General features: G+C 41.6%; 1 protein-coding gene across 7 annotated transcripts in view; it reads right to left on the reverse strand.

Moving 5' to 3' along the window:
* Positions 1-1,861: 1,861 nt before the first annotated feature.
* LOC140715349 (monocarboxylate transporter 12-like) overlaps positions 1,862-22,639 on the reverse strand; it is a 116,860-nt gene continuing 96,082 nt past the window's right edge. For all 7 annotated transcript variants that reach the window (XM_073027404.1, XM_073027405.1, XM_073027406.1 and 4 more), the window contains 3 exons: positions 14,605-15,229; positions 7,015-7,274; positions 1,862-6,170 (listed from right to left, as the gene is read on the reverse strand). In XM_073027404.1, the coding sequence (XP_072883505.1) occupies positions 5,974-6,170; positions 7,015-7,274; positions 14,605-15,229 (1,082 nt within the window). In that variant the 3' untranslated portion in view covers positions 1,862-5,973. The remainder of the gene's footprint in view (positions 6,171-7,014; positions 7,275-14,604; positions 15,230-22,639) is intronic.

Raw genomic sequence — 22,639 nt, forward strand, 5'->3', positions numbered from 1 at the left:
CACTCCCAGAGCTGGTGGATGACCTACCTAAGCAGGTGACCCATGCACTTCTGCTCTAAGGGAAACACTTACCAGGCCCACACTAACCTCATTTCAGTTGTACACACTGCTCTGGCAAAGCAACCAAATGAAAACTCTCCCACTGTAGATGTGTATTCCCTTTGGCCCCATCTGTGCACTATTGAATTAACCACTGCCAGGCCTGCAAAGCAAACATCAGTTGGCCTGCTGAAGAACAGCCAATCTGCTTCTTATTTAATATTTTTATATTTATTTAGAGACACAGCATGGAATAGGACCTCCCAGCCCTTCACAGGTTCACTTTACTATCAAAGTATGTACACAGAATACAACCCTGAGATTCATCTTCTCCAGATAGCCATAAAATAAAGCGAATCGATGGAAATCATTGAGGTCCCCCTCCTGCACGAAAAAGAAAAAGAAACAAAACTCACAAACCCCAAACCCTACTCCCCCCAACCTCTCCCTCACACCAAAACTAACAGATTGCCCATCTAAACAGAGCAGCTAAAACATCAAACCAGTAACCCTCCAAACTCTCCCTCGCACAAAAACTAACAGATTACCTACCCAGACACAGCAGTTAAAACATCAAACCAGTAACCCTCCAAACTCTCCCTTGCACAAAAACTAAGATTGCCTACCCAGACACAGCAGTTAAAACATCAAACCCCGATCTCCTCCCACACAACAAACGACAGTAATAACAAACACCCAACCCCTCCCCCACCCGCCAATCGGTAATAAGAAAGAAAGCACAGAAAAACTGAAGGAGACCGATATAAACTAGTCCATGCCAATAATAACCATGTCTCAGAATTTCAAAAACATCCTCCATCAGCTTCAAGGAAAGTCCACAGCCCAAACTCAGTCCTTGTGCACCGCCAGCATCTGCTGATTTTATCCGAATCACAGGACAACTTACAATTATGAATTAACCTACAATGTCTTTGGACTGTAGGAAACCAAAGTGCCTGGAGGAAATCCACACATTCCATGGGAAGGACAACAAACTCCTTACAGAGGATGCCAGAATTGAACTCTGAACTCCAAGGCCGAGCTGTTATAGTGTCACACTAACTGCTATGCTACCTTGGCACCCTTGGGGGGGGAGGGGCCAACCATGTCCGAGGACCCACTCCCCTGGGTTCAGTAACAATTATTATCCATCAGCTGTCAGGCTCTTGAACCAGAGGGGATAACTTCACTCAAGTTCACGTGCCCCATCTTCGAACTCTTCCCACAACCTCTGGACTCACTTTCAAGGGCTCTACATCTCATGATCTTGATACTTATTGCTTTTTTTATTTGTTTTTGTATTTGCACAGTTTATTGTCCTTTGCACATTGGTTGTTTCTCCATTCTGTTGGGTGTGGTCTTTCTTTGATTCTGTTGAGTTTCTTCTGCTTACTATGAATGCCCACAAGAAAATAAATCTCAGGGTAGCATATGGTGGCATATACTTTAATATGTACTTTCTAATATGTACATATGTACTTTAATAATAAATTTTCTTTGAACTTTGATCACTGCTAGGAAGTCGCCAAGGAGAACCTCAGTGGCTGGTCTAGGAATTCAAAGGTGCTTTCTTTTTTCCTGAATGGTATTTTTGTCTTCACTGAAGGATCAATGGTGCAAAGTTCAATGGTCCATGAGCCAGGTAGTGTCATAGGCACTGAACAACCCTCACACAGGGAGGGGAGAGGGCTTGCCTTCGTGCACCACGCCTTAGTTGAGTGAACAAATCAGGTAAAACTAGGGTCTGAGCCTGAAGGGTGGCAGTAGGTGCAAGTCACAGGGCAGAGGGCCTTCCTCAGTAAAACCAGATGAATTCTTACTGTTCATGTATCAGAATCAGGTTTAATATCACCAGGATATGCCGTGAAATTTATTAACCTTGCAGTAGTAACACAATGCAATACATGATGTAGAAGAACAGATGTTCATTACAGTAAGTATATAGATGTATATTAAATAGTTAAATTTAAAAAGTAGTGCAAAAACAGAAATAAAAAAGGTAGTGAGGTAGCATTCATGGGTTCAATGTCCATTTATAAATCAGATGGCAGAGGTGAAGAAGCTGTTCCTGAATCATTGAGTGTGTGCCTTCAGGTTTCCATATCTCCTTCCTGATGATAACAATGAGAAGAGAGCATGTCCTGGGTGCTGGGGGTCCTCAATGATGGATACCACCTTTCTGGGCATCGTTGCTTGAAGATGTCTTGGATACCACAGAGGCTAGTGCCCATGACAGAGCTGACTGATTTTACAACTTTCAGCAGTTTACTTTGATCAGTGCAGTAGCTACCCTCCCCACCACACCCCCCTCATACGAGACAGTGATGCTGCCAGTCAGAATGCTCTTCATGGTACATCGGTAGAAATTCACCAAATCTCCTCAAACTCCTAAAAAAATATACCACTTTAATTCCCTAACTTACGTAACAGTAGAAAACTATTTAAATTAAGTTGTGAAGGTATGACAAGTAAACAAGTTTCATTTAATAAAAAGCAAATTAGGTCACAACAATCATTTGAAAGAATTTACTTCATAAAACTGCAGATATATAGTTAAAAAGAGGAGCAAATATGGCTTCAATTAAATTATTAGAATAAAAGTGTTTCCTAATAACTTTAAAATTTACAAATCTGTATTTGAACAATATTTAGCTTAATATTATTTGAGTTACATGAAAACATATTTGTATATGTAACCTTTGTGTAAGTAGTTTCTGTCAGCATTGCAAAATGATTATATTTATCCATTATTTAAAGACTTTTGGCAATGGTGTTGGATAATTCCTCATAGCAGCATGTATAGATACAGTAGTGTGGAATGAATTGTATCACTTGAAATAAATCATCTCCTGTTTAACTTCAATATTGTAGCTTTTGATATGGATGATGCAAAGTACGATATAGATATTGACTAGAGACTGACTAACGTGCAAGGTTTATGTGATGTGAAAGTGACCTGTTATGTGAATATTTGCAATGTGAATGAACTCACAGGGTGAATAAACATGTGATAAGACAGTACTTGTGATGTGAAGGATGCAACGTGTATTGTTTATGTTGATATGTGAATAAAGGCAGGACAAATTTCAGAAGGTGGATCTCAAGTGATGTGAATGTTAGCTGGTGACGTCACTTAATGTGACTGATGTTTTGTCTGCTGTACCTGATACCCATATGGAATTGCATATCCAAAGGTGACGGTGAGAGCTTCCCAAAGCTTGATACAATTCCAAGCAATCAAGCTTTGATACAGCAGTGTTTCTGTTTTCCGTTAACACCAATTCTGGGAAGTGTTCCAGTGGATGGGACTAGTGGCAAAGCCTATTTTTGACATTAATATTAAGGAAGGCTTATACACAGAACTGTGCCTCAAAAACTTACTAATTTTGTTTTGATGAGGTAGCCAAAAGGATAGACGAGAGTAGGGTGATGTACATTGTCTATATGTACTTTACAAAGGTCTTTGACAAGCTGCTACAAAACTCTAGCCTGTAAGGTTAGATCACATGCGAACCAGGGAGAGCTAACTAAGTGGATATATAATTGGTTTAATGGTAGGGTGATGGTGAAAGACTGTTTTTCAGACTAGAAGCCTGTATCAACTGGTGTGCTGCAGTGCTATTGAGCATCATTTATATGAACACAGTGGCAGAGGTGGACACTGGAGAGAGGACCAAAGGGCTCAGGGTTGCTGTAAGCACTAAGAGGGGTGGGCTGAAAGTGTACAGTACTGTGGAAAAGTCTTAGACACAAATACATAGCGAGGGTGCCTAAGACTTTTGCACAGTACTGTATTTGTCAAGGTGGAGCGGAGAGCGAGTTTGTAAATCTAGTGAGAGCAAAGGATGTTGGGAATGGAGAGGGTGGAGTGCTGTGGGAGGAGTGTGGGGATGGTGACCGTGAACTGCCAGGAAACGGGGGGTGGGGGTAGCACTGGTACAGACACACCCAGCCCTGCAATGCCAGGAAAGCTCATTTGACTCTAAACAATTGTTTTTTTGTTCATTACAGAATTTACCTCAGGTGCAGCCTGATCCCTCCCCTCTTTTCATCTATGATTCCCCTTTCCCTCCCCTCTTCCCGCTGTAGATACCCATATAAGGTTTGTCATCGGTCACATAGGTCATGGTTTTTGTTGTGGCAGCAGTACTGTGCAATACATAAAATTACTCCAGTACTGTGCAATACATAAAATTACTCCAGTACTGTGCAAAACATAAAATTACTCCAGTACTGTGCAATACATAAAATTACTACAGTACTGTGCAATACATAAAATTACTACAGTACTGTGCAAAACATAAAATTACTACAGTACTGTGCAAAAGTCTTAGGCACTGTAGAAGGTAAAAAAAGAAATTAGTTTCTTTGTGGTAGCCCAGATGAACTCAATAATATATTCTAATGGGTCTCAATAAAAGAATAATCAATGTTAGATCCCTTTAAGTGAGAAACAGAAATGTTTCTTCCCTTCTGACAGTGGTTCACACTGGACTTGAATCTAAGACACTGGGTACTTAGAAAAAATGGAATTAAGTGGTCGGTATTTCTTTAAGCGGAATATGATTCAGTTTAAACTACACCACGCCAGAAATTAAACTGGGCAGATTCAGTGACAAAATGGACTGCTCACACAGCAGATCAGGCAGGTACAATTAACATACTCCATTGCTGAATGACGTTGTTCAGCGGCACAGCTAGCGCTGGGTGCTCCTGAAACGATCAGAAAGTAGTTCCCTATTCTCCAGTGAGATTTTCAAAGGGCTTCCCTGAGCAGCAACTTCCTCTGCACTGGAAATGTGACTTACCGCTCTCCCTGTGACTGTGTGGGTTCTCCCAGGTGCCCCCATTTCCTCAACGTCCCAGTGCCATACGGGGTGATAGGTCAATTGCCTACTGTAAGTTTCCCTTAGACAAACTGTGGTAGGGGAAGAAATGGAGGGTGTTAATGGATGTGTGTGAGAATAGGTTGCAGAGATATAGATGGTGTAATAGGATTGCTCCAAGAGTTGTCGTAGAGGGTGATTGCTCACCTTTTGTAAAATATGGACTGCCAAATTTGATTATTTAGATAACAGAACTGGCATATGCTAGTGTTAAAGCTTCAAAGGGCTCCCATCCATGTGGAGCTAAATTGTGATAGCAGGAAAACAATCTGTCAGAACGAAAAATATACTAGTGAAACTGAAATTCTCCTCAGGATTCAAAGAAAATTAACATGGTGTCATTAAGACCTAGCTGAAAAATAAACTTGTTTTTTAATGCATAAAAGGGAGAGGTGAGTTTAATACTCTTTTAAACACACATCTTTTAACGTTCTTCTATGATTCCTATCCCAGGCAAAGCATTTGTCGTACTCATGTGATACATTCCTGTGCTAGTCATCGCAAACTGCAGTGAATAATTTGAGTCAAAAGCAATTCAATCCAAGAAAATTTCAATATGGGAATTAGGGGAGCTCATAGAGACCGCTCAGTTCAGTTACTCTGGGTGATCACAGCTAATTACTCAACTTTATTCCATGTCCCTTGTACATTTCTCCTGGAAAAAACTGCCTATGTCAAGAAAGTGACTACTGACTCTATATCAGCATGTGTAATGAGGACTAAAACTGACACTTAGAAATCTTACTGGAGACACATAGTCACAAATGCATCCCGGTTTGTTTCATAAAAAACAGGATTTTACAGCAAGAGACCTAGCTGGCTAGTCAAGAGAGATGTGTGGAATGTACAAGGGAAATTAGAAAATTTAAAGAAATAACAATTTTGAATATAAAAATACTTTGGCATTGAAAGAATTAACAAAATATTTACTGAGGCTGATGCAATTGCAGATTGTCTAAACAAAATGGTTTCCATGCTTTGAGGATCTTCAGAAGCCACCAGATTTGTTACTCCTAATGTTTGCATCATCCCATACAAACTCTTGTCGTTATATCTGATTGTCTGATGCAGTCTGAGAAGTTGCAGTGCTAGGATCTGACTCTATGACGGTGGTTTGAACATCTGCTGAATTTCTGCATTTCTTTATCCAGTCAATAGAAATCACCAAAATGGAACTGAATATCATGGACAATCCACTGACAAGAAAGGCTGTTGTGTAACTTCCTGTTGTATCCACCAGCCAACCTGAAAAGAAAATAACAACCATCCTCAAGACATACAAAGAAACATCTCACCCACTCTAACAGCACAAACACAAGTAGTTAAGCACATCTCTACAAACTTGTAGCACTAACAGTGACAAATTCTATTATCAATGGAAACTGAGGCAGAAGTTAAATTTGGATCTGGAACCATATCTGGGGAGTAATTACACCAGCAATGACCCACAGATGGATAACGTGATTTACCCTCCAGTAAAACTAGCAAGTGGACTTAATCATGTTTCAGCCAGCAGTTCCTATGGTTTGAGAGGCTGTGGGGGAACTGCACTTTCATTCTCCTGTGTCCTTCATCCCTGCTATTGGCAACAAGGTAATGCATTTCAGCATTAGTGCCTGGATGGCGGTACAGGCAGAAATAAAAGAGACTTTTAAGAGGCATTTAGATAGACACAAGAATGTGAGGAATGGAAGGATATGGACATTTTGTAGGCAGAAGAAATTAGTTCAATATTGGATTGTCAATGTAATTGCTTCAGCACATCCTGGGCTAAAGGGCCTGTTTCTGTGCTGTATTCTAATCCTCAGAAATGATGTTTGAATAAGTTTGGCTGGAAATCATTTGGTTAATGTGTTAATTTCTTGGGTTCTGGAATACAGGGTTGGATACTAAAATCACTCAAATTAATTAGAATACAGACCAACTATATCAGCTAACAGAAGAACTTTTTCTGGTGACATATTGCAAAAATATTGTGAGATAGCAGAGACTGGCTGAAACATATTTACAAATTGTAAGAAAACAGTAAAATTCACTGATCATATTTACAATTAAATCATTTTAGGAAGTCATGAAACATATTACTGACCTGCTATTGGTGGGCCAATAAGATAGGGTATCCCATGGATAAAATACACTATTCCCAGAGCAGAGGAGAGAAAAGCATTTCCTGCTATATCTGATGTTACTACTGGGATGAGGGCAACATATGCCCCATCAAAGTATCCATAAAATACTGCATAGGGAACAAGGAGTGGAAAAGATCTCAGAATAGGAATGAACAGGGAGGAGAGGCCATCCAGCCCAATGGTTAAAATGTACAAGTATTTGCGATACTTCTTCAAGCATCTGTGGATTTAAAGAGAGGCGCAAGCCAGATTAAAATATATCTGTATATTAGTCAACAGATAAAATCATAATGATCTGTTTTTACTACATCCATTACGCAGAGAATCATAACACTATTAAAATACTATCTAGAAATAATTAGGGTAAATCTTGGAAGATGTATTTTGACAGCAAAGTTTGCAGAATGTAATCCCTAAATGCAGCAAATGTGTTGCATGTACTAAGACACCACTGAACTGAAGATAAAGCATTGGACCATTTTAAAAAGCAGCATAGGGAGGAAAAGCTGACAACTATGTAATATAGCTCAGTAATCACAAATTTTCTCATTTGGGCAGGAAAGTACTTTAACTGTAAAAAAAAAGTGCACGTTTCCTCAGTGTGTAAGGTAGAGGTTGAATTTTATCAGCTAAGTAGATCCTCAGAACAACAGCAAAAAACTGCAGATACTAGAAACCTGAAGTACAAACAAAAATACTGCAGCATTCAGCAGGTCCAGCAGCATCTGCAGAGAAAGAAGCAGAGTTAACGCTTTTAGAAAAGTTAAATAACAAAGTTCAAAGTTAATTTATTATCAAAGTACAGATATACTACATATAACTACTTGAAATTTATTTTCTTGCAGGCATTCTCAGGAAAATAAAGAAATATAATAGAATTAAGGAACAATATACATTAACAAAGATTGACAAAACAAACGTGCAAAAGGCAAACTGGCCAAAAACAAGTACATTAATAAATAAATAATGCCGAGAATATGAGTTGTGGAGTCCTTGAAAGTGAGTCCATAGGTTGTGGAATCAGTTCAGAGCTGAGGTAAGTGAAGTTGTCCACATTGATTCAGGAACCAGGTGGCTACTGTGTAGTGACTGTTCCTGACCTCATTGTGTGAGACATAAGGCTCCTGTACCTCTTGCCTGATGGTAGTACAGTAGTGGGAAGAGAGTATGGATTAGATCGTGAGAGTCCTTGATGATGGATGTTTTAAGTTGCAGAGACGGAGGTGGGGGGGATGTTGGAGAGAACAGAAGGATTATCTGTGATAGAGTGGAGAACAGGAAGTTCTACTTAAAACATTCTTGTTTTCCTCCTGAGGAAATGTGCCACCTGGATAAGTCTGACCTCCATCTGATCTGACTACATCAGAAAGTTGCCCACAATTTTAAGTGAGACCACCTGTGTTGTGCTGAGCTGTGCCCACAGCTCTCTGCAGTTTCTAGTGTTATTGGGCAGAGAAGCTGACATATCAAACCGTGGTGCATTCGAATGGGATGATTTCTGTGCTGCATTGGTAAAAACTGGTGACGGTGAAAGGGTGCATGCCAGATTTCTTTAGCCTTCTGAGCAAGTACAGGTGCTGGTGAGCTTTCTTGGCTAAGGCAAAATGGTTGGCATAAGACAAGATAATGGCGATGTTGTAGGGTAATGTAATTGGCAGAAACCACCGACATTGAGTAGAGTTGGGCTTCACTCTAAGAGGCTGGTCTTACGTAATGACTTATTACCTTAAGTTTGGTCGTCCGTACTTTGGTGTTCAGGTTTTGGACTGCAGTAACTGAGTTGTTGTGGTTTTTCTTAAACATAAAACACCTCTCAATCCTCTTTAATTCAATGATATTGATGTAAACAACAGCATATGGGCCACTCCCTTCCTGAAGTCAGTCACCAGCTCATTTGTTTTGCTACCTTTGACAAAAGGTTATTGTAATGGCACCATGTTAGTAGGCTCACCCTCTCCCTCCTGACCTCTGACTCATTACTATTTGAGATACAGCCCACTATGGTGGTATTATCTGCAAACATATAGTTAGGGTTACAGCAGAAGCTGGCCATGCAGTTAGGCACCAGCTTTGATAATAATTGTGGTGAAAGGTATTGTGAGATTTCACAAATCCATCTACACTTGTACTGCAACACACACAAAATGCTGGAGGAACTCAGCAGGTCGGGCAGCATCTCTGGAAAAAAGTACAGTCGATGTCTCAGGCTGAGACCCTTCGGCAGGACTGGTGAAAAAAATGATGAGGAATAAATTTAAAAGGTGGAGGTGGGGAGAGAGAAACACAAGGTGATGGGTGACACCAGGAGGGGGAGGGATGAAGTAAAGAGCTGGGATGTTGATTGGTGAAAGAGATACAGGGTTGGAGAAGGGAGAGTCTGCTAGGAGAGGACAGAAGGCCACGGAAAAAAGAAAAGTGGGGAGAACACCAGAGGGAAGCAATGAGCAGGCAAAGAGATAAGGCGAGAGAGGGAAAAGGGGATGGGGACTGGTGAGGGGGCATTACCGGAAGTTTGAGAAATCGATGTTCATGCCATCAGGATGGAGGCTACCCAAACGGAATACAAGGTGTTGTTCCTCCAACCTGAGTGTGGCCTCATCATGACAGTAGAGGAGGCCATGGATAGACATATGGGAATGGGAATGGGAGGTGCAATTAAAACGGGTGGCCACTGGGAGATCCCGCTTCTTCTGGCAGACGGCACTTTCACTGCGGAGGGGTGTCCAATGGGTTGGAGCAGATGGATAATCACGGCAGCCCAAGCCCTGCTTGCTGTCAGATACATATTTGTACCAACCCCATTTTCCAGCGCTTGGCCTGCAGCCATCGTCGCTGTGATGTGGCAGGTACTGATGTACAATCATGGCTGCCCGTCCTCATTGCTGCCGCCCATGTCGTGGAGTACACCTGGCACTGAACCATCCAGGTTTTGCTCCACAGCCGGCCGCGGTATCCTTTACCAAGCCGGGAGCAGCGCTGCACAGTAAGGCAGCAGAGGGCTGTACAAAGTGATCAAACAGCTCAGGAGAGAAGGGACTAACTAGGCTGTGCACCCCATTCATGTGGAAGTGCCAATGACACTGGTTAAATATTAACTTATTTAACCAGTGTCAGTGGCTTTACCACATGAGAATTATGTGCAAACTGCAGAAGGCAAGCACATCAAAGAAAATATCAAGCACATCTAAATCAAAGAAGTGACCAGAAGACCAACAACCTGTAAGCAAAATCATACCCCAAGGATCCAGGCCATTCTGCCCATCGTGTGTGTGCCAGCCATCGGGTACATATCCGTACCAATCCCATTTTCCAGCACTGGACCTGCAGCCTTCCATACAATGATGTTTCAGGAACCTAACTAAATGTTTCTTAAATGCTTCAAGCCTATGTTTCTCCACCATCTCTTCGGACAGTATATTCTAGATTTCAGTCATCCCCTGGACCGAGGAGGATTCCTTTAATGAGTACTGTGCAGTCTTTTTTGCTTCTGTTTCAGCATCTGGGGTTCAGAGTGCATTAGCTGATGGACCACTAAGCTATGAAATCAGAGCTCACCTTTAAATCAGCATCATTGGTAGTATGTATCTGCTAGACTCTTGAGAAAGAGTACACCAATATTTTACCCGTCAAATTAGCCCACAAATGAAAGACCACATTTCAAGTGCCTTACTCAAATTCTAAAGACACTGTGGTGCTGGAATATTGAGTACTATCGGTTAAGTTACCCTTCCAAATTCCTGAGACCACATTCAGCTTTAACTATTCTGAACTGTTTCACGCAGTAAATTTGTAGTGTGTGAAAAGATCGCACTATTTCATCAAAAATACAGATAAACAGCAATAAAAGTTCACTGGAAAACAGTTTAACATATCTAACATCAGAATAATTGAACAATTCTGCCATAAAATCCTTAGAAACATGTTCTCATCTAAAGAAATTGAAATATGGAAGTGGGGTGTTATGTGGACATGTAGTGTCCAGGGGGAGCTCTAAGCACTTCTATCAGCTCAGGAGCAACGTGCTCCAACTTCGCTCAGTAGCAACTGCATACTACGTACGTTTCCAATAAAAAACCTAACTAAAGCACCAGTTCTGACTAACAACATCATCAAATATTAAACCTGCTAATTTCTGCAGATGCCACGTGGTTTTCTATTACTAACCTTCCTCGTTTTACTCATCGTTGCTCACTGTTGAGCACGACAATGACAGAGTGATTCATTTTTATTAAAAACCATTACCCTTCTCTCAACAGAATTAAAAGGCAACTGCAATACATTCTGTAAATCTCAGAAGAAGAGAGAAATATTTGTTTTCTACCTGAGCAAGACATTTTGCTGTCTTTGGCCTATATCTCTCTAAACATTTCCTAACCACATAATGGTCTTCGGGCCTTTTAACTAATGTAATTGTACCTGCCTCTGCAGCTTCCTCTGCCTGTCTGTGTCATATATTCACCATCCACTGTTATCCTTTAAATTTCTGCCCTCTCACCTAAAACCCATCCCTCTAGTTTTAGATTCCCCTACCCTGGGGAAAAGGCAGTGACCTTTCACTTTACCTATGCCCCTCATGACTTTATATACAGTACCTCTACAAGATCACATCTTAGCTTCATACTCTCTAGGAGGGAAAAAAATCCTACCCTATCTAGCGTCTCCTTATAACTTGTACCCTCCAGTCCCAGTAACACCCTTGTGAACCTTTTCTGCACACCTTTCTGCTTATGGGCATCCTTCTAATAACTTTGTGACCAGAACTGCATATAATACTCCAAGTAAGGTCACACCAATTACTTGAACAGTTGTAGCATGACATCCCTACTCCTGTTCTTGAAGCCCTAACCATGTCAAATGCCTTCGTCACCACTCTGTCTACCTGTCTCGCTTTTTGAGAAGTTAAAATACAAAAGCAAGGATGTAATGCTGAGGCTTTATAAGGCATTGGTCAGACCGCACTTGGAATATTGTGAGCAGTTCTGGGCCCCCTATCAATGATAAGATGTGCTGGCATTGGAGAGGGTCCAGAAGGTTCAGAAAATGATTCTGGGAAAGAAAGCGTTAACATACGAGCAGTGTTTGATGGCTCTAGGCCTGAACTCGCTGCGTTTAGAAGAATGGGGGGATCTCATTGAAACCTATCAAATATTGAAAGGCCTAGATGGAGTGGATGTGGAGAGGGTGTTTTCTATAGTGGGGGAGTCTAGGACCAGAGGGTACAGCTCAGAATAGATGGACTTCCATTTAGAAGAGAGATGAGGAAAAAATTCTTTAGAGAGAGGGTGGTGAAACTGTTTACTTCATTACCACAGGTGGCTGTACAGGGCAGGTCATTGGGTATATTTAGGCAGAGGTTATAGGTTCTTTATTAATCAAGGCACCAAAAGTTATGGGGAGAAGGCAGGAGAATGGGGTTGAGAGGGACAATAAATCAGCTGTGGATAGAATAGTGGAGCAGACTCAATGGACCAAATGGCCTAATTTTGCTTCTATATCTTATGATCTTATGGCCTTTATTTACAGGGAGCTATATACCTCTACAGATAAGGTCTCTCTGTTCTACAATACTCTCCGGGGCCCTCTCATTTAGAAACAAAAATAAGTCAAGATGCCCATTACAAATTCATTTGTCCAACGTCCTGAATGAGGATGTGACTGATGGAGAAGGATACAATGCTGTACATTTCCAATTTAAGGATCATTAGTCCAATTATCTGTTATAAACACAGACAAATCAGTTACATGATTTATTAATCTTTCCATTTACCAGTTGGACTAAACTCAAGAAACAAACTATTTCTGTAACCCAACCTCCTCCTTCTCCCAGCCTTTACGTTTCTAGTTAACTTCTGGCATTCAAGTACTTTGAAGAATCTAACTGTTTTATTCCAGAAATCCAAGCATAGTACTTGGCATATCCAAGAGCACAATATAGCCATCTCCATTCTGCCACTAAAATAACATCTGCTTTTTGGCTGTGCATGGGTGCTGCCAACTTCTGGTCATAACAACCATGTCAGTCTTTATATCATCTACTAATGATTTGTTAAGAAAATAATCTTTGAGGTCAATTAAATCAGATTTCTTAAGATATTCACTTCCTGCTAAAAGACCATAGAAGTCACCAAGAATGAAAAGAATCCACTGAAGCAAGGATATAATCAGTAAAGCCAGGTATCAAAAAGGTTTGCACAGCAGAAAGTAGAACAAAAGAATGGGAGAATATATTTGTTTTAAAGTGAGATAAAATAAAGGAACGTAAAACAATGGTAAAAAGGTGAATTATTAAGAACACCCAACAGTGGCACAACCCTTACACTTAACACAGTAAAATGTGCCATGTAGTAGCATAGAGCATTGATCAATGATGCTGACTGACAGAAGAGTCCTCAGGCAGATAATTAGAGGTTTGGTCAAAGAGGTAGGCTTTTCGGAATTGCTTATAAAATATAAAAAAGACAGAGATTCCTTGAGAAGAAATTCAAATGCTCAGGGATTTGACAGCTGAGGACATGCCATCAACAAGACAACAATTAAAAACAGGTCATAATTTGGGAACTGCTGTGGGGTCGGTGGAGATTATAGACATAAAAGCAAAAAAAAAAATAAGACATAGATGGATTTATAAACAAAGCATCCATTAGGGGTAATTCAGGCATGATGAGGGTTTCTGCCACCGATGAGATGATGTAAGGGCAAAGTCTCATTGTATTTAAACTTATTATGTAGTAATAAGTTCTTCACTTATCGGAGGCGTCACTCTCTACTTGGAAGGGAATGGTCTCGTCCACCGCATGCATCGTTGCTTTGATAATGTCCCCTTTAATGCAGCTGAAGGCCGCGCAGGCCTCAGCAGAGAGGGGAAAGGTGGCACTTATTCACTACTTCACTTATTATGTAGTAGATTAGCAGAGATTGTAGATATACACTGAAGATATGAAACAAACCTGTCTCAGGGAATCAAATAACCTTACTGGCAGAGTAAATGTGAAATACATTCAATGGCAGATATCAGCATGGTTTGATAATCCTCTTGTCACTACATCTGGTTCATCCTAAATCTATTACTGCTATCAATACAAAACTCTGGTAGGGTCGGTACCAATCATAATATCTTTGCAATTTGAACAGAAAATTTTGTTGCAACACACATAAATGCTGGATGAACTCAGCAGGCCAGGCAGCATCTAAGGAAAAAAAAGTACAGTTGACGTTTCAGGCTGAAACTCTTCGGCAGGGTGCTGACTTCCTCTAGCAGTTTGTGTGTGTTGCTTGGATTTCCAGCATCCCCAGATTCTCTCTTGTCTGTGAGAACATTTTGTTGAATGGATCTGGGGAAAAGAATGCCAAATCGTTGAACCACTTTCAATGATCTTAGAGCAGGGGTTCCCAAACCGAGGCCCACGGACCTCTTGGTTAATGGTACGGGTCCAAGGCATGAAAAGGCTTGGGAACCCCCGTCTAAGTGCTGCAAATAATCTGACAGCCGACAAGTTCATTCATTTTCACACAGAATACAAAGTGAGCACTTTTGCTTTTTTAAACCTTACCTTCTATCTGTTAGCCAGCCAAATGAGATGTTTCCAACAATGTCCACAATGCCAAGTATTGACATTAAGAAGGCTGCTTGCTGCTGGCTGATCCCAGCGCTTACGGCGTATGGTACTAGATGTACAAAAGGGGTACTACAACCATAAGCTAAGAACAGCAGTGATACAGCAAATACAAGGAAGTCTGGTGTCAGGAGGAAGGCATATTCTTTATATGATGGGCAGCAGTTGCAGAGTTTCTTTTTGACACAATCTTTCCTGGTGGAGTTTGAGTCCACAGAATGGCGGGGCAGCGCAGGATCCTCATGTTGTGACTTGTAGCTGCATTCCTCAGAAGAATTTCTGCTTGCAATACTGCTAATGTTCGAAATGGACAGATCCTCGGCAAGTGAAAGAGGTCGCAGCAGAGCACCGCAGACGCAAATGTTAGCTACGAGGCCTCCGAGGATGAGCAATGCCCCGCGCCAAGAGTATTCTTCAATCAGCAGCTGTACCACGGGAGCTAAAACAAAGGTCCCAATTCCACTTCCTGACATGGCCAACCCATATGCCATGGCTTTCTTGTTACTGAAATATTTTCCCACAATTGCTATGGAAGGAGAATAAGCTAAAGCGTATCCACAACCTGCAACAGAGAATAATTTTTTTAGAATCATAACATACATAAAAAAGACATTGGCTCTGTCATACATCAGCAGTCACACACTTCCTGCCCCTCCTGCTCTGATAACCTGTAGAATTTGGGGGGGAAAACCCTATTTCAGGAAAATACTAAACTTTCTAACTTAAAAAGAAAAGTTTACCACATCATTGCTCCCACTCAATATGCCATGCCAGGAGTTCTTGTCTTCCTGTCATTCTGTGACAGGACTACCAAAGGCAGATGAATAGTTGCATGAAACTGGTTAGAGAAACAAAATAAAGAATTTGCCAAGAGGGAAACATTAATCTGAGACAGATCTATCAATCTAACTCTTCCAGCAATTCTCTGTTCCAGATATCCAAGAAATACAGACAGCAAAGTCATCACGGAAAATCATTCTGACTATACTGTATAAAATATTTAAATATCTAGTTCATGAAGGACTCAACAGGTTAACAGTCTCTCAAAGGCATATACTGCCACCTGAATTAACATGAACGCTAACTATAGTCTGCCGACGGAATTCACACAAACCTGCTTTAAATTCTAATGGGAAAGTAGAACTACAGCTGCTGGAAACCTGAAATGCTGGAAATAAGCAAATGTCCACTTGTGGAAAGAAAAAACATAGTTATCATTTCAGAAGTCATCATTTCTGAAGAACAAGACTGAATTGGTTACAGAACCTGTAGATTCACTTTCAATTACCTTAACACTCGTGTTCCCAGTATTATTATTTTTTAATTTACACAATTTGTCTTCTTTTGTTCAATGGTTGTTTGACAGTCTTTGCTTATAGTTTTCCATACCTTCTATTGTATTTCTTTATTTTCCCGTAATTGCCTGCCAATCTCAAGGCCATATGCACTTACCTATATGTACTTTGATAATAAATTTACTTTGACTCTGATCCCCAATGCAATGCACAAGATGGAGGAGGTCAGCTCCTATTTGGTATCCAGTTCTTTTAAGAACTAGTTTAATCGGGTATTTGATTACTAATGTAATTAAGTCACCAGAACATTGTAGGCTGAAGGGTCTGTTTCTGGTCTGTGTTCTATGTTCTATGTAGAACTGGGATTGGCTCCGTCGCAGATAGTGCGCATTGTCACAAAGCTTGCAATCTGCAATCTGACAGCTTTCTAACGACTCCTACCTGAAGCTGAACAGTCACAACAATTTTCATTTGTTTGAATTGACTGGAAATAAAAAGAAAGCTCAAGGCTCTTCAGATCAGAATGAGGTTTAATACCACGGGCATATGTCATGAAATTTGTTGTTTTGCGCCATCAGAATATTGCAATGCATAACAGTAAAAACAATAAATTACATGAAAAAATACACACAATTAAAATAATTGCAAAAAGAGAGTTAAAAAAAGTGAGGTAGTGTTCATGAATTCATTGTCCATTTAGAAATCTGATGGCAGAGGGGAAGAAGCTGTACCTGAAGTTTGTGTCTTCAGGATCCTATCTCCTCTCTGATGGGAGCAATAAGAGAGCATAGAACACTACAGCACAGTACAGGCCCTTCAGCCCTCTATGTTGTGCCGACCCATATAATCCTTTAAAAATGTACTAAACCCACACTACCCCATAACTCTCCATTTTTCTTTCATCCATGTGCCTGTCCAAGAGGCTCTTAAATACCCCTAATGTTTTAGCCTCCACCACCATCCCTGGCAAGTCATTCCAGGCACTCAAAACCCTGTGTGTAAAAAACTTACCCCTGATGTCTCCCCTAAACTTCCCTCCCTTAAATTTTGTACATATGCCCTCTGGTGTTTGCTATTGGTGCCCTGGGAAACAGGTACTAACTATCCACCCTATCTATGCCTCTCATAATCTTGTAGACCTCTATCAAGTCCCCTCTCATTCTTCTACGCTCCAAAGAGAAAAGTCCCAGCTCTGCTAACCTTGCTTCATATGACTTGTTCTCCAATCCAGGCACCATCCTGGTAAATCTCCTCTGCACCCTCTCCATAGCTTCCACATCCTTCCTATAATGAGGTGACCAGAATTGAACACAATACTTTAAGTGTGGTCTCACCAGAGATTTGTAGAGTTGCAACATGACCTCTCTACTCTTGAACTCAATCCCCCTGTTAATGAAGCCTAGCATCCCATAGGCCTTCTTAACTACCTTATCAACCTGTGCAGCGACCTTGAGGGATATATGGATTTGAACCCCAAGGTCCCTTTGTTCATCCACACTCTTAAGTAACTGACCATTAATCCTATACTCAGTCTTCTGGTTTGTCCTTCCAAAATGCATCACCTCACATTTGGCCAGATTGAACTCTATCTGCCATTTTTCTGCCCAACTCTGCAGCCTGTCTATATTCTCTTGTAAACTTCGACCACCTACAGTTCCATCCACAACTCCTCCAATCTTCGTGTCATCCGCAAACTTACTCACCCATCCTTCCGCCTCTACATCCAGGTCATTTATAAAAATCACAAATAGCAGGGGTCCCAGGACCGATCCCTGCAGCACTCCACTAGTCACTGACCTCCAGGCAGAATACTTTCCATCCACAACTACCCTCTGCTTTCTTCCTTTAAGCCAATTTTTTATCCAAACAGCCAATGTTCCACTTATCCCATGCCTCATGACTTTTTGGATGAGTCTTTCATGAGGGACCTTGTCAAATGCTTTAGAAAGTCCGTGTAGACCACATTCACTGCCCTACCCTCATCAATTTCTTTTGTTAACTCTTCAAAAAACTCAATCAGGCTCATGAGGCACAATCTTCCCTTCACAAAGCCATGTTGACTATCCATGAGTAGACTGTACTTCTCCAAATGCTCATAGATCCTATCCTTAAGAATCCTTTCTAGCAGTTTGCATACCACTGACTACCGCATGTCCTGGGTGCTGGGGGTTCTCAATGAGGGATGCCATCTTTCTGATGCATCGCATTTTGAAGGTGACCTCGACGCTGGAGAGGCTAGTACCAATAATGGAGCTGGCTGAGTTTACAACTTTCTGCAGCTTTTTCTGATACAGTGCAGTGGCCCCTCCATACCAGATGGTGATGTAACCAATTAGAATGCTCTCCACGGTGCATCTGCAGAACTTTGCAAGAGACTTCGGTGGCATACCAAATCTCCTCAAACTCAAAATGAAATATAACCACTGCCTTTGTAATTGTGTCAATATGTTGGACGCAGGATAGATCTTCAGATGTTGACACACAGGAACTTGAAACTGCTCACCCTTTCCACTGCTGATCCCTCAATGAGGAGTGGTGTGTGTTCCTGAAGTCCACAATCAATTCCCTGGTCTTACCAACACTGGGTGCAGGCTCGTTGTTGCAACACCACTCAGCCAGCTCTTACTCCTGTACACTTCCTCATCACCATCTGAAATTCTGCCAACAATATTCGTGTCATTGGCATATTTATGAATGGTGTTTGAGTTGTGCCTAGCCATGCAGTCATGGGTGCAGAGAGAGTAGAACAGTGGGCTAAGCATGCATCCATACATCGTGTTGACTGTGAATGAGGAGATATTTCCAATCCACACTGTGGTCTCCTGGCGAGCAAGTCAAGAATCCAATTGCAGAGGGAGGTACAGAGGCTCAGGCTTTAGAGTTTGTTGATGAAAACTGAGGATATGGTAGTGGTAAGTGCTGAGGTGTAATCAATAAACTGCAGCCTGGTATAGGCATTGCTATTGTCCAGGTGATCCAAGGCCAAGTGCAGCTGGTGAGATTGCAACCAATGTAGACCTATTGTGGTGAGAGGCAAATTGCAACAGGTCCAGGTCCTTTCTTAGATTCAATTTGTAGTGATAATGAGTTACCAGATTCTGCTCTTCACAAAACAACAAATAACCGGACATCACTCTGCTGTAACTGTGTACATCAAAGCATGTTAAGATCTACATCAGCCAGCATTACTTGTCTTTCAATGAAGATATTTTACAGTAGCCCTCTCTCTAAGAAACTGGAGTGTTTCAAGTACTTGCCTACTAACTGGAACTTATAGCCTATAGGTATGCTAAATTATTATTGAGTCTTGCACCATAGATATTTGCAAGATATATTTGAAGAGGCATTGACAAACAGCGACATGGGCTGAAATGGAAGCTGCCCAATTCCCAAAGGAACCGGGCTCAACAAAAGGCAGCTGCCGACAATTTGATATGTGGCAGTCTGAGAAAGCCATTAGTCACGACTGCAAGGCACGCAGACAGCCTCCCCACACACTGTAGCAGCGGAGAGAAAGGGAGCTCCCAGTATAACACACCAGAGAGACTAATCTACAGGAGACAGCCGTTGCACGCAATGGGAGGTGGGCTGCCTCAGGAATGGGAACCCCCACTCATTCAAGCAATGAGGGGATTAGTTAAGTCAAGGTGACAAGCACACCACTGAAGACAGCTGCAGTCAGCCATCTCAGCAAATGGATCATCTTTCCATTCACTAATGCTCTGCCTGGAGTCTCTCAGTTCCTATTGATGAACCCTGGTGTGAAAGACTGCAATGCAGACAAGGGCTTTGGAAACTGCATTTAGCAGGTGCCTAATGACAATCATCTACCTCTCTTGCAGGCCACACCTACTTCTGCTGTGCTACAATATGAAGTGAGTGGCGTAAAGCTGCGACCTCCCTAGTAGTCTTCGTCATCCTTCTGCTGGCTCACCAGGCTCCTCCACAGTCTCATCTTCTCATGGGTGGCTTGGCAGCTATTACAGAGCCAGTGATCCTGGTTCAATCCCCGTCACTGCCTGTAAAGAATTTGTACAGTCTCTCCGTGACCGCTTGGGTTTCCTCCCACATTCCAAATACACACGGGTGAGGAGGTTAACTGGTCACATGGGAGTAATTGGGCTGATGAGGGCTCATTGGACCAAAATGGCCTGTTACCATGCTGTATTCTTAAATCTAAAATGTCCACTTTCTGCTCTCCCTGCTGAATTGGCTGACATCTCCAATTTGCTGGGTTGAGCAGCACTGACTAATGTGGACTCTGTACCTGTTGGCCTTGTCTATATTCTAGGGCTCACTCCTAGCTGGACAGAAGCAGGCACCGGAATCTCATTATTAGACCGTTAGTGGAGATTCTCATAATAACTCTCAAGCCAGCCTGGATTCTCGTAGCAAGGCTCAGCAGGTGTGCTACACCTGCCGACTGCTTTAAGAAGGCAGAGAGAAGAGTGGATCAGTCAGGATCCATCAGTCTAGAGAGGACTGGCTGCAGAAAATGACTGTCAGATCTACTCTCCCTGAAGATAAAAGTATCGTGCATGAGCCAGGGTGCTATTTGTCCCATCATACCTGTACTGGTTGAAAAGGAAGTACCAATGCAATTACTCTTTCAGGATGAGGCATATTATCCTGCAGCTCGCAGTTCTTCAACTACCGATCCAAGGGCATTACCAATGTTCTGTGTCCGACACACTTACATGCTTTGAGTTGTGGATATATGTGTCACCCTCTAGGTGAAATACTTCTTTCTCACCTCCCCTCAAATTCGTCTACAATGATCTTAAGTGTATGTATCCTGGACTTTGAACCACTTCATTAGGATTCTAGGATAAAATACGTTTGAGTAACAGATGAAGCTTAGAAGCATATGGACCGAATATAGGCAAATGGGACTCATGTGGATGAACATCTATGTTGGCCTGAACAAATTAGGACAATGGGCCTGATCCCTTGCAAAGTCACCCTACTACTCTATTCTGAGCCCTGGCTTGGTGGAAATTGTAATATTTCCTCATTTTGAAGGATTTAGAGTCATATTAGAGACAAATACGGGGAATCACCATCCAAATCAAGATGATGCAGATGTTTTCTCTCAGAGTTCTGAGTCTTTGGAACTACCTTCCTCAAAGGGTAGCGAAAGAAACTTTGATAAGCAAGAGGTACAAGTTTGCCTGTGGTAGAAATGACTGTGGACTTGAGGTTGCTGCCAGTTTAGCCATGATTTTATTGATTGGTGGAACAGCAGAGTAATACTGTTTCTGAACCTGGTGGTGTGGGACCATAGTCTCCTATACCTCCTGTCTGATGGTAGTTGTGAAGGTGTAAGGTCTGGATGGTGGCGTCCTTGAAAGATGCTGCTTTCTTGTGGCAGCGCTCCTCATAAATGTGCTCATTGGTAGGGAGGGATTCCTTTGGTGGACGAGGTTGTATCATCATTTTCTGTAGACTTTTCCATTTCTGAGCATTGGTGTTTCCATACCAGGCCATGATGCAACCAGTCAGGATACTTGCCTATGTGGTTGCATACAATTGCTACCTTTTTCCAATGTTCACTATATCAGCAAATCAACACATCCTCTTGCAATTTGTCAATGTGTCTCAAGTTTCTTTCCACAGAGAGAGAGAAGCATATGTTTCACCAAATTGATAATTGGAGTTAAATACTTGCTAAAGAACACAGTGAAGATTAAAGAAGCTACCATATCACCCGTATTGGAGGAGCACGAAGGATTCTGCTGTCACTGAACACAATGGCTGTGCCCAAAACAGCCTCTGAAGTGCTTCATGGATGCATTGTTTGAGGAAATACAAGAGACATTGACACATTGTAAGAAAATGTATTGAACAGATGGTACAGCAAACACAGAGAAAAACATGACCTGATTGTATCAACTGCACTTATTGGAATAAAGTATGCTTTTGGGGAAAATATCAATGGATAAGGAGAGATTACCTTCAGCCATTGGTTGGATAATTCTTTCAAGAGATATTAACAGGCAGAGAAGGCATGCAATGGGATCTATTCAGCTTGTGCATGGACTGTTCATATCTGTGTGAAGTTTCCTTTAGCCACAGTACCATTGAATCAAATAATATTTAAGAATTGCAGTCACCCAAGTTCCCAAAAGCCATACAAGGCTGTTTTTTCAATTGGTAAGAATGAATTTTACAATTGCTTAGGAGCTTTTTAATAAAGTGCAAGGGAGGTACGAAATGATATTTTGCGGGCCAAAACACAGCACAGGTGATTTCTATGCCAAATTTCACCAATGAATAACAGTCAAGGAAGCCCCATTTACTGCAGATGCAAAGAGAGGATTGGCTGAGACCTTTCCCTGTGTAATGACTCAACAGACACTGGAAGCATCAAATATGGCAACAGTCCAATTTCTTTACAATGAACCAGCTCTGCTACTTCCCCCGCAAGGACAGAAGAGGCTCTGCATTTCCCTGCTGCCCAGAAAAAAGTCAGCATAGAAATTTCACTCATTGTCTCCTCAGAGCAAGAAATTTTGATATTTAAGTGAGCTAACTTTTTTCCTTCATCTACAATGAAGTTTATTGAAGAGTGAACCAGAAATTGGAACCTAATATTCACATCTGTATAAAAGTAGCATTTCCTTGTTCAAAGTTCAGACGGTGCAGTGACAGGGGCCATACTGTTCTCCTTGTGCACA

The sequence above is a fragment of the Hemitrygon akajei genome, chromosome 23, assembly GCF_048418815.1.
Source record: "Hemitrygon akajei chromosome 23, sHemAka1.3, whole genome shotgun sequence".
NCBI lineage: Eukaryota > Metazoa > Chordata > Chondrichthyes > Myliobatiformes > Dasyatidae > Hemitrygon > Hemitrygon akajei.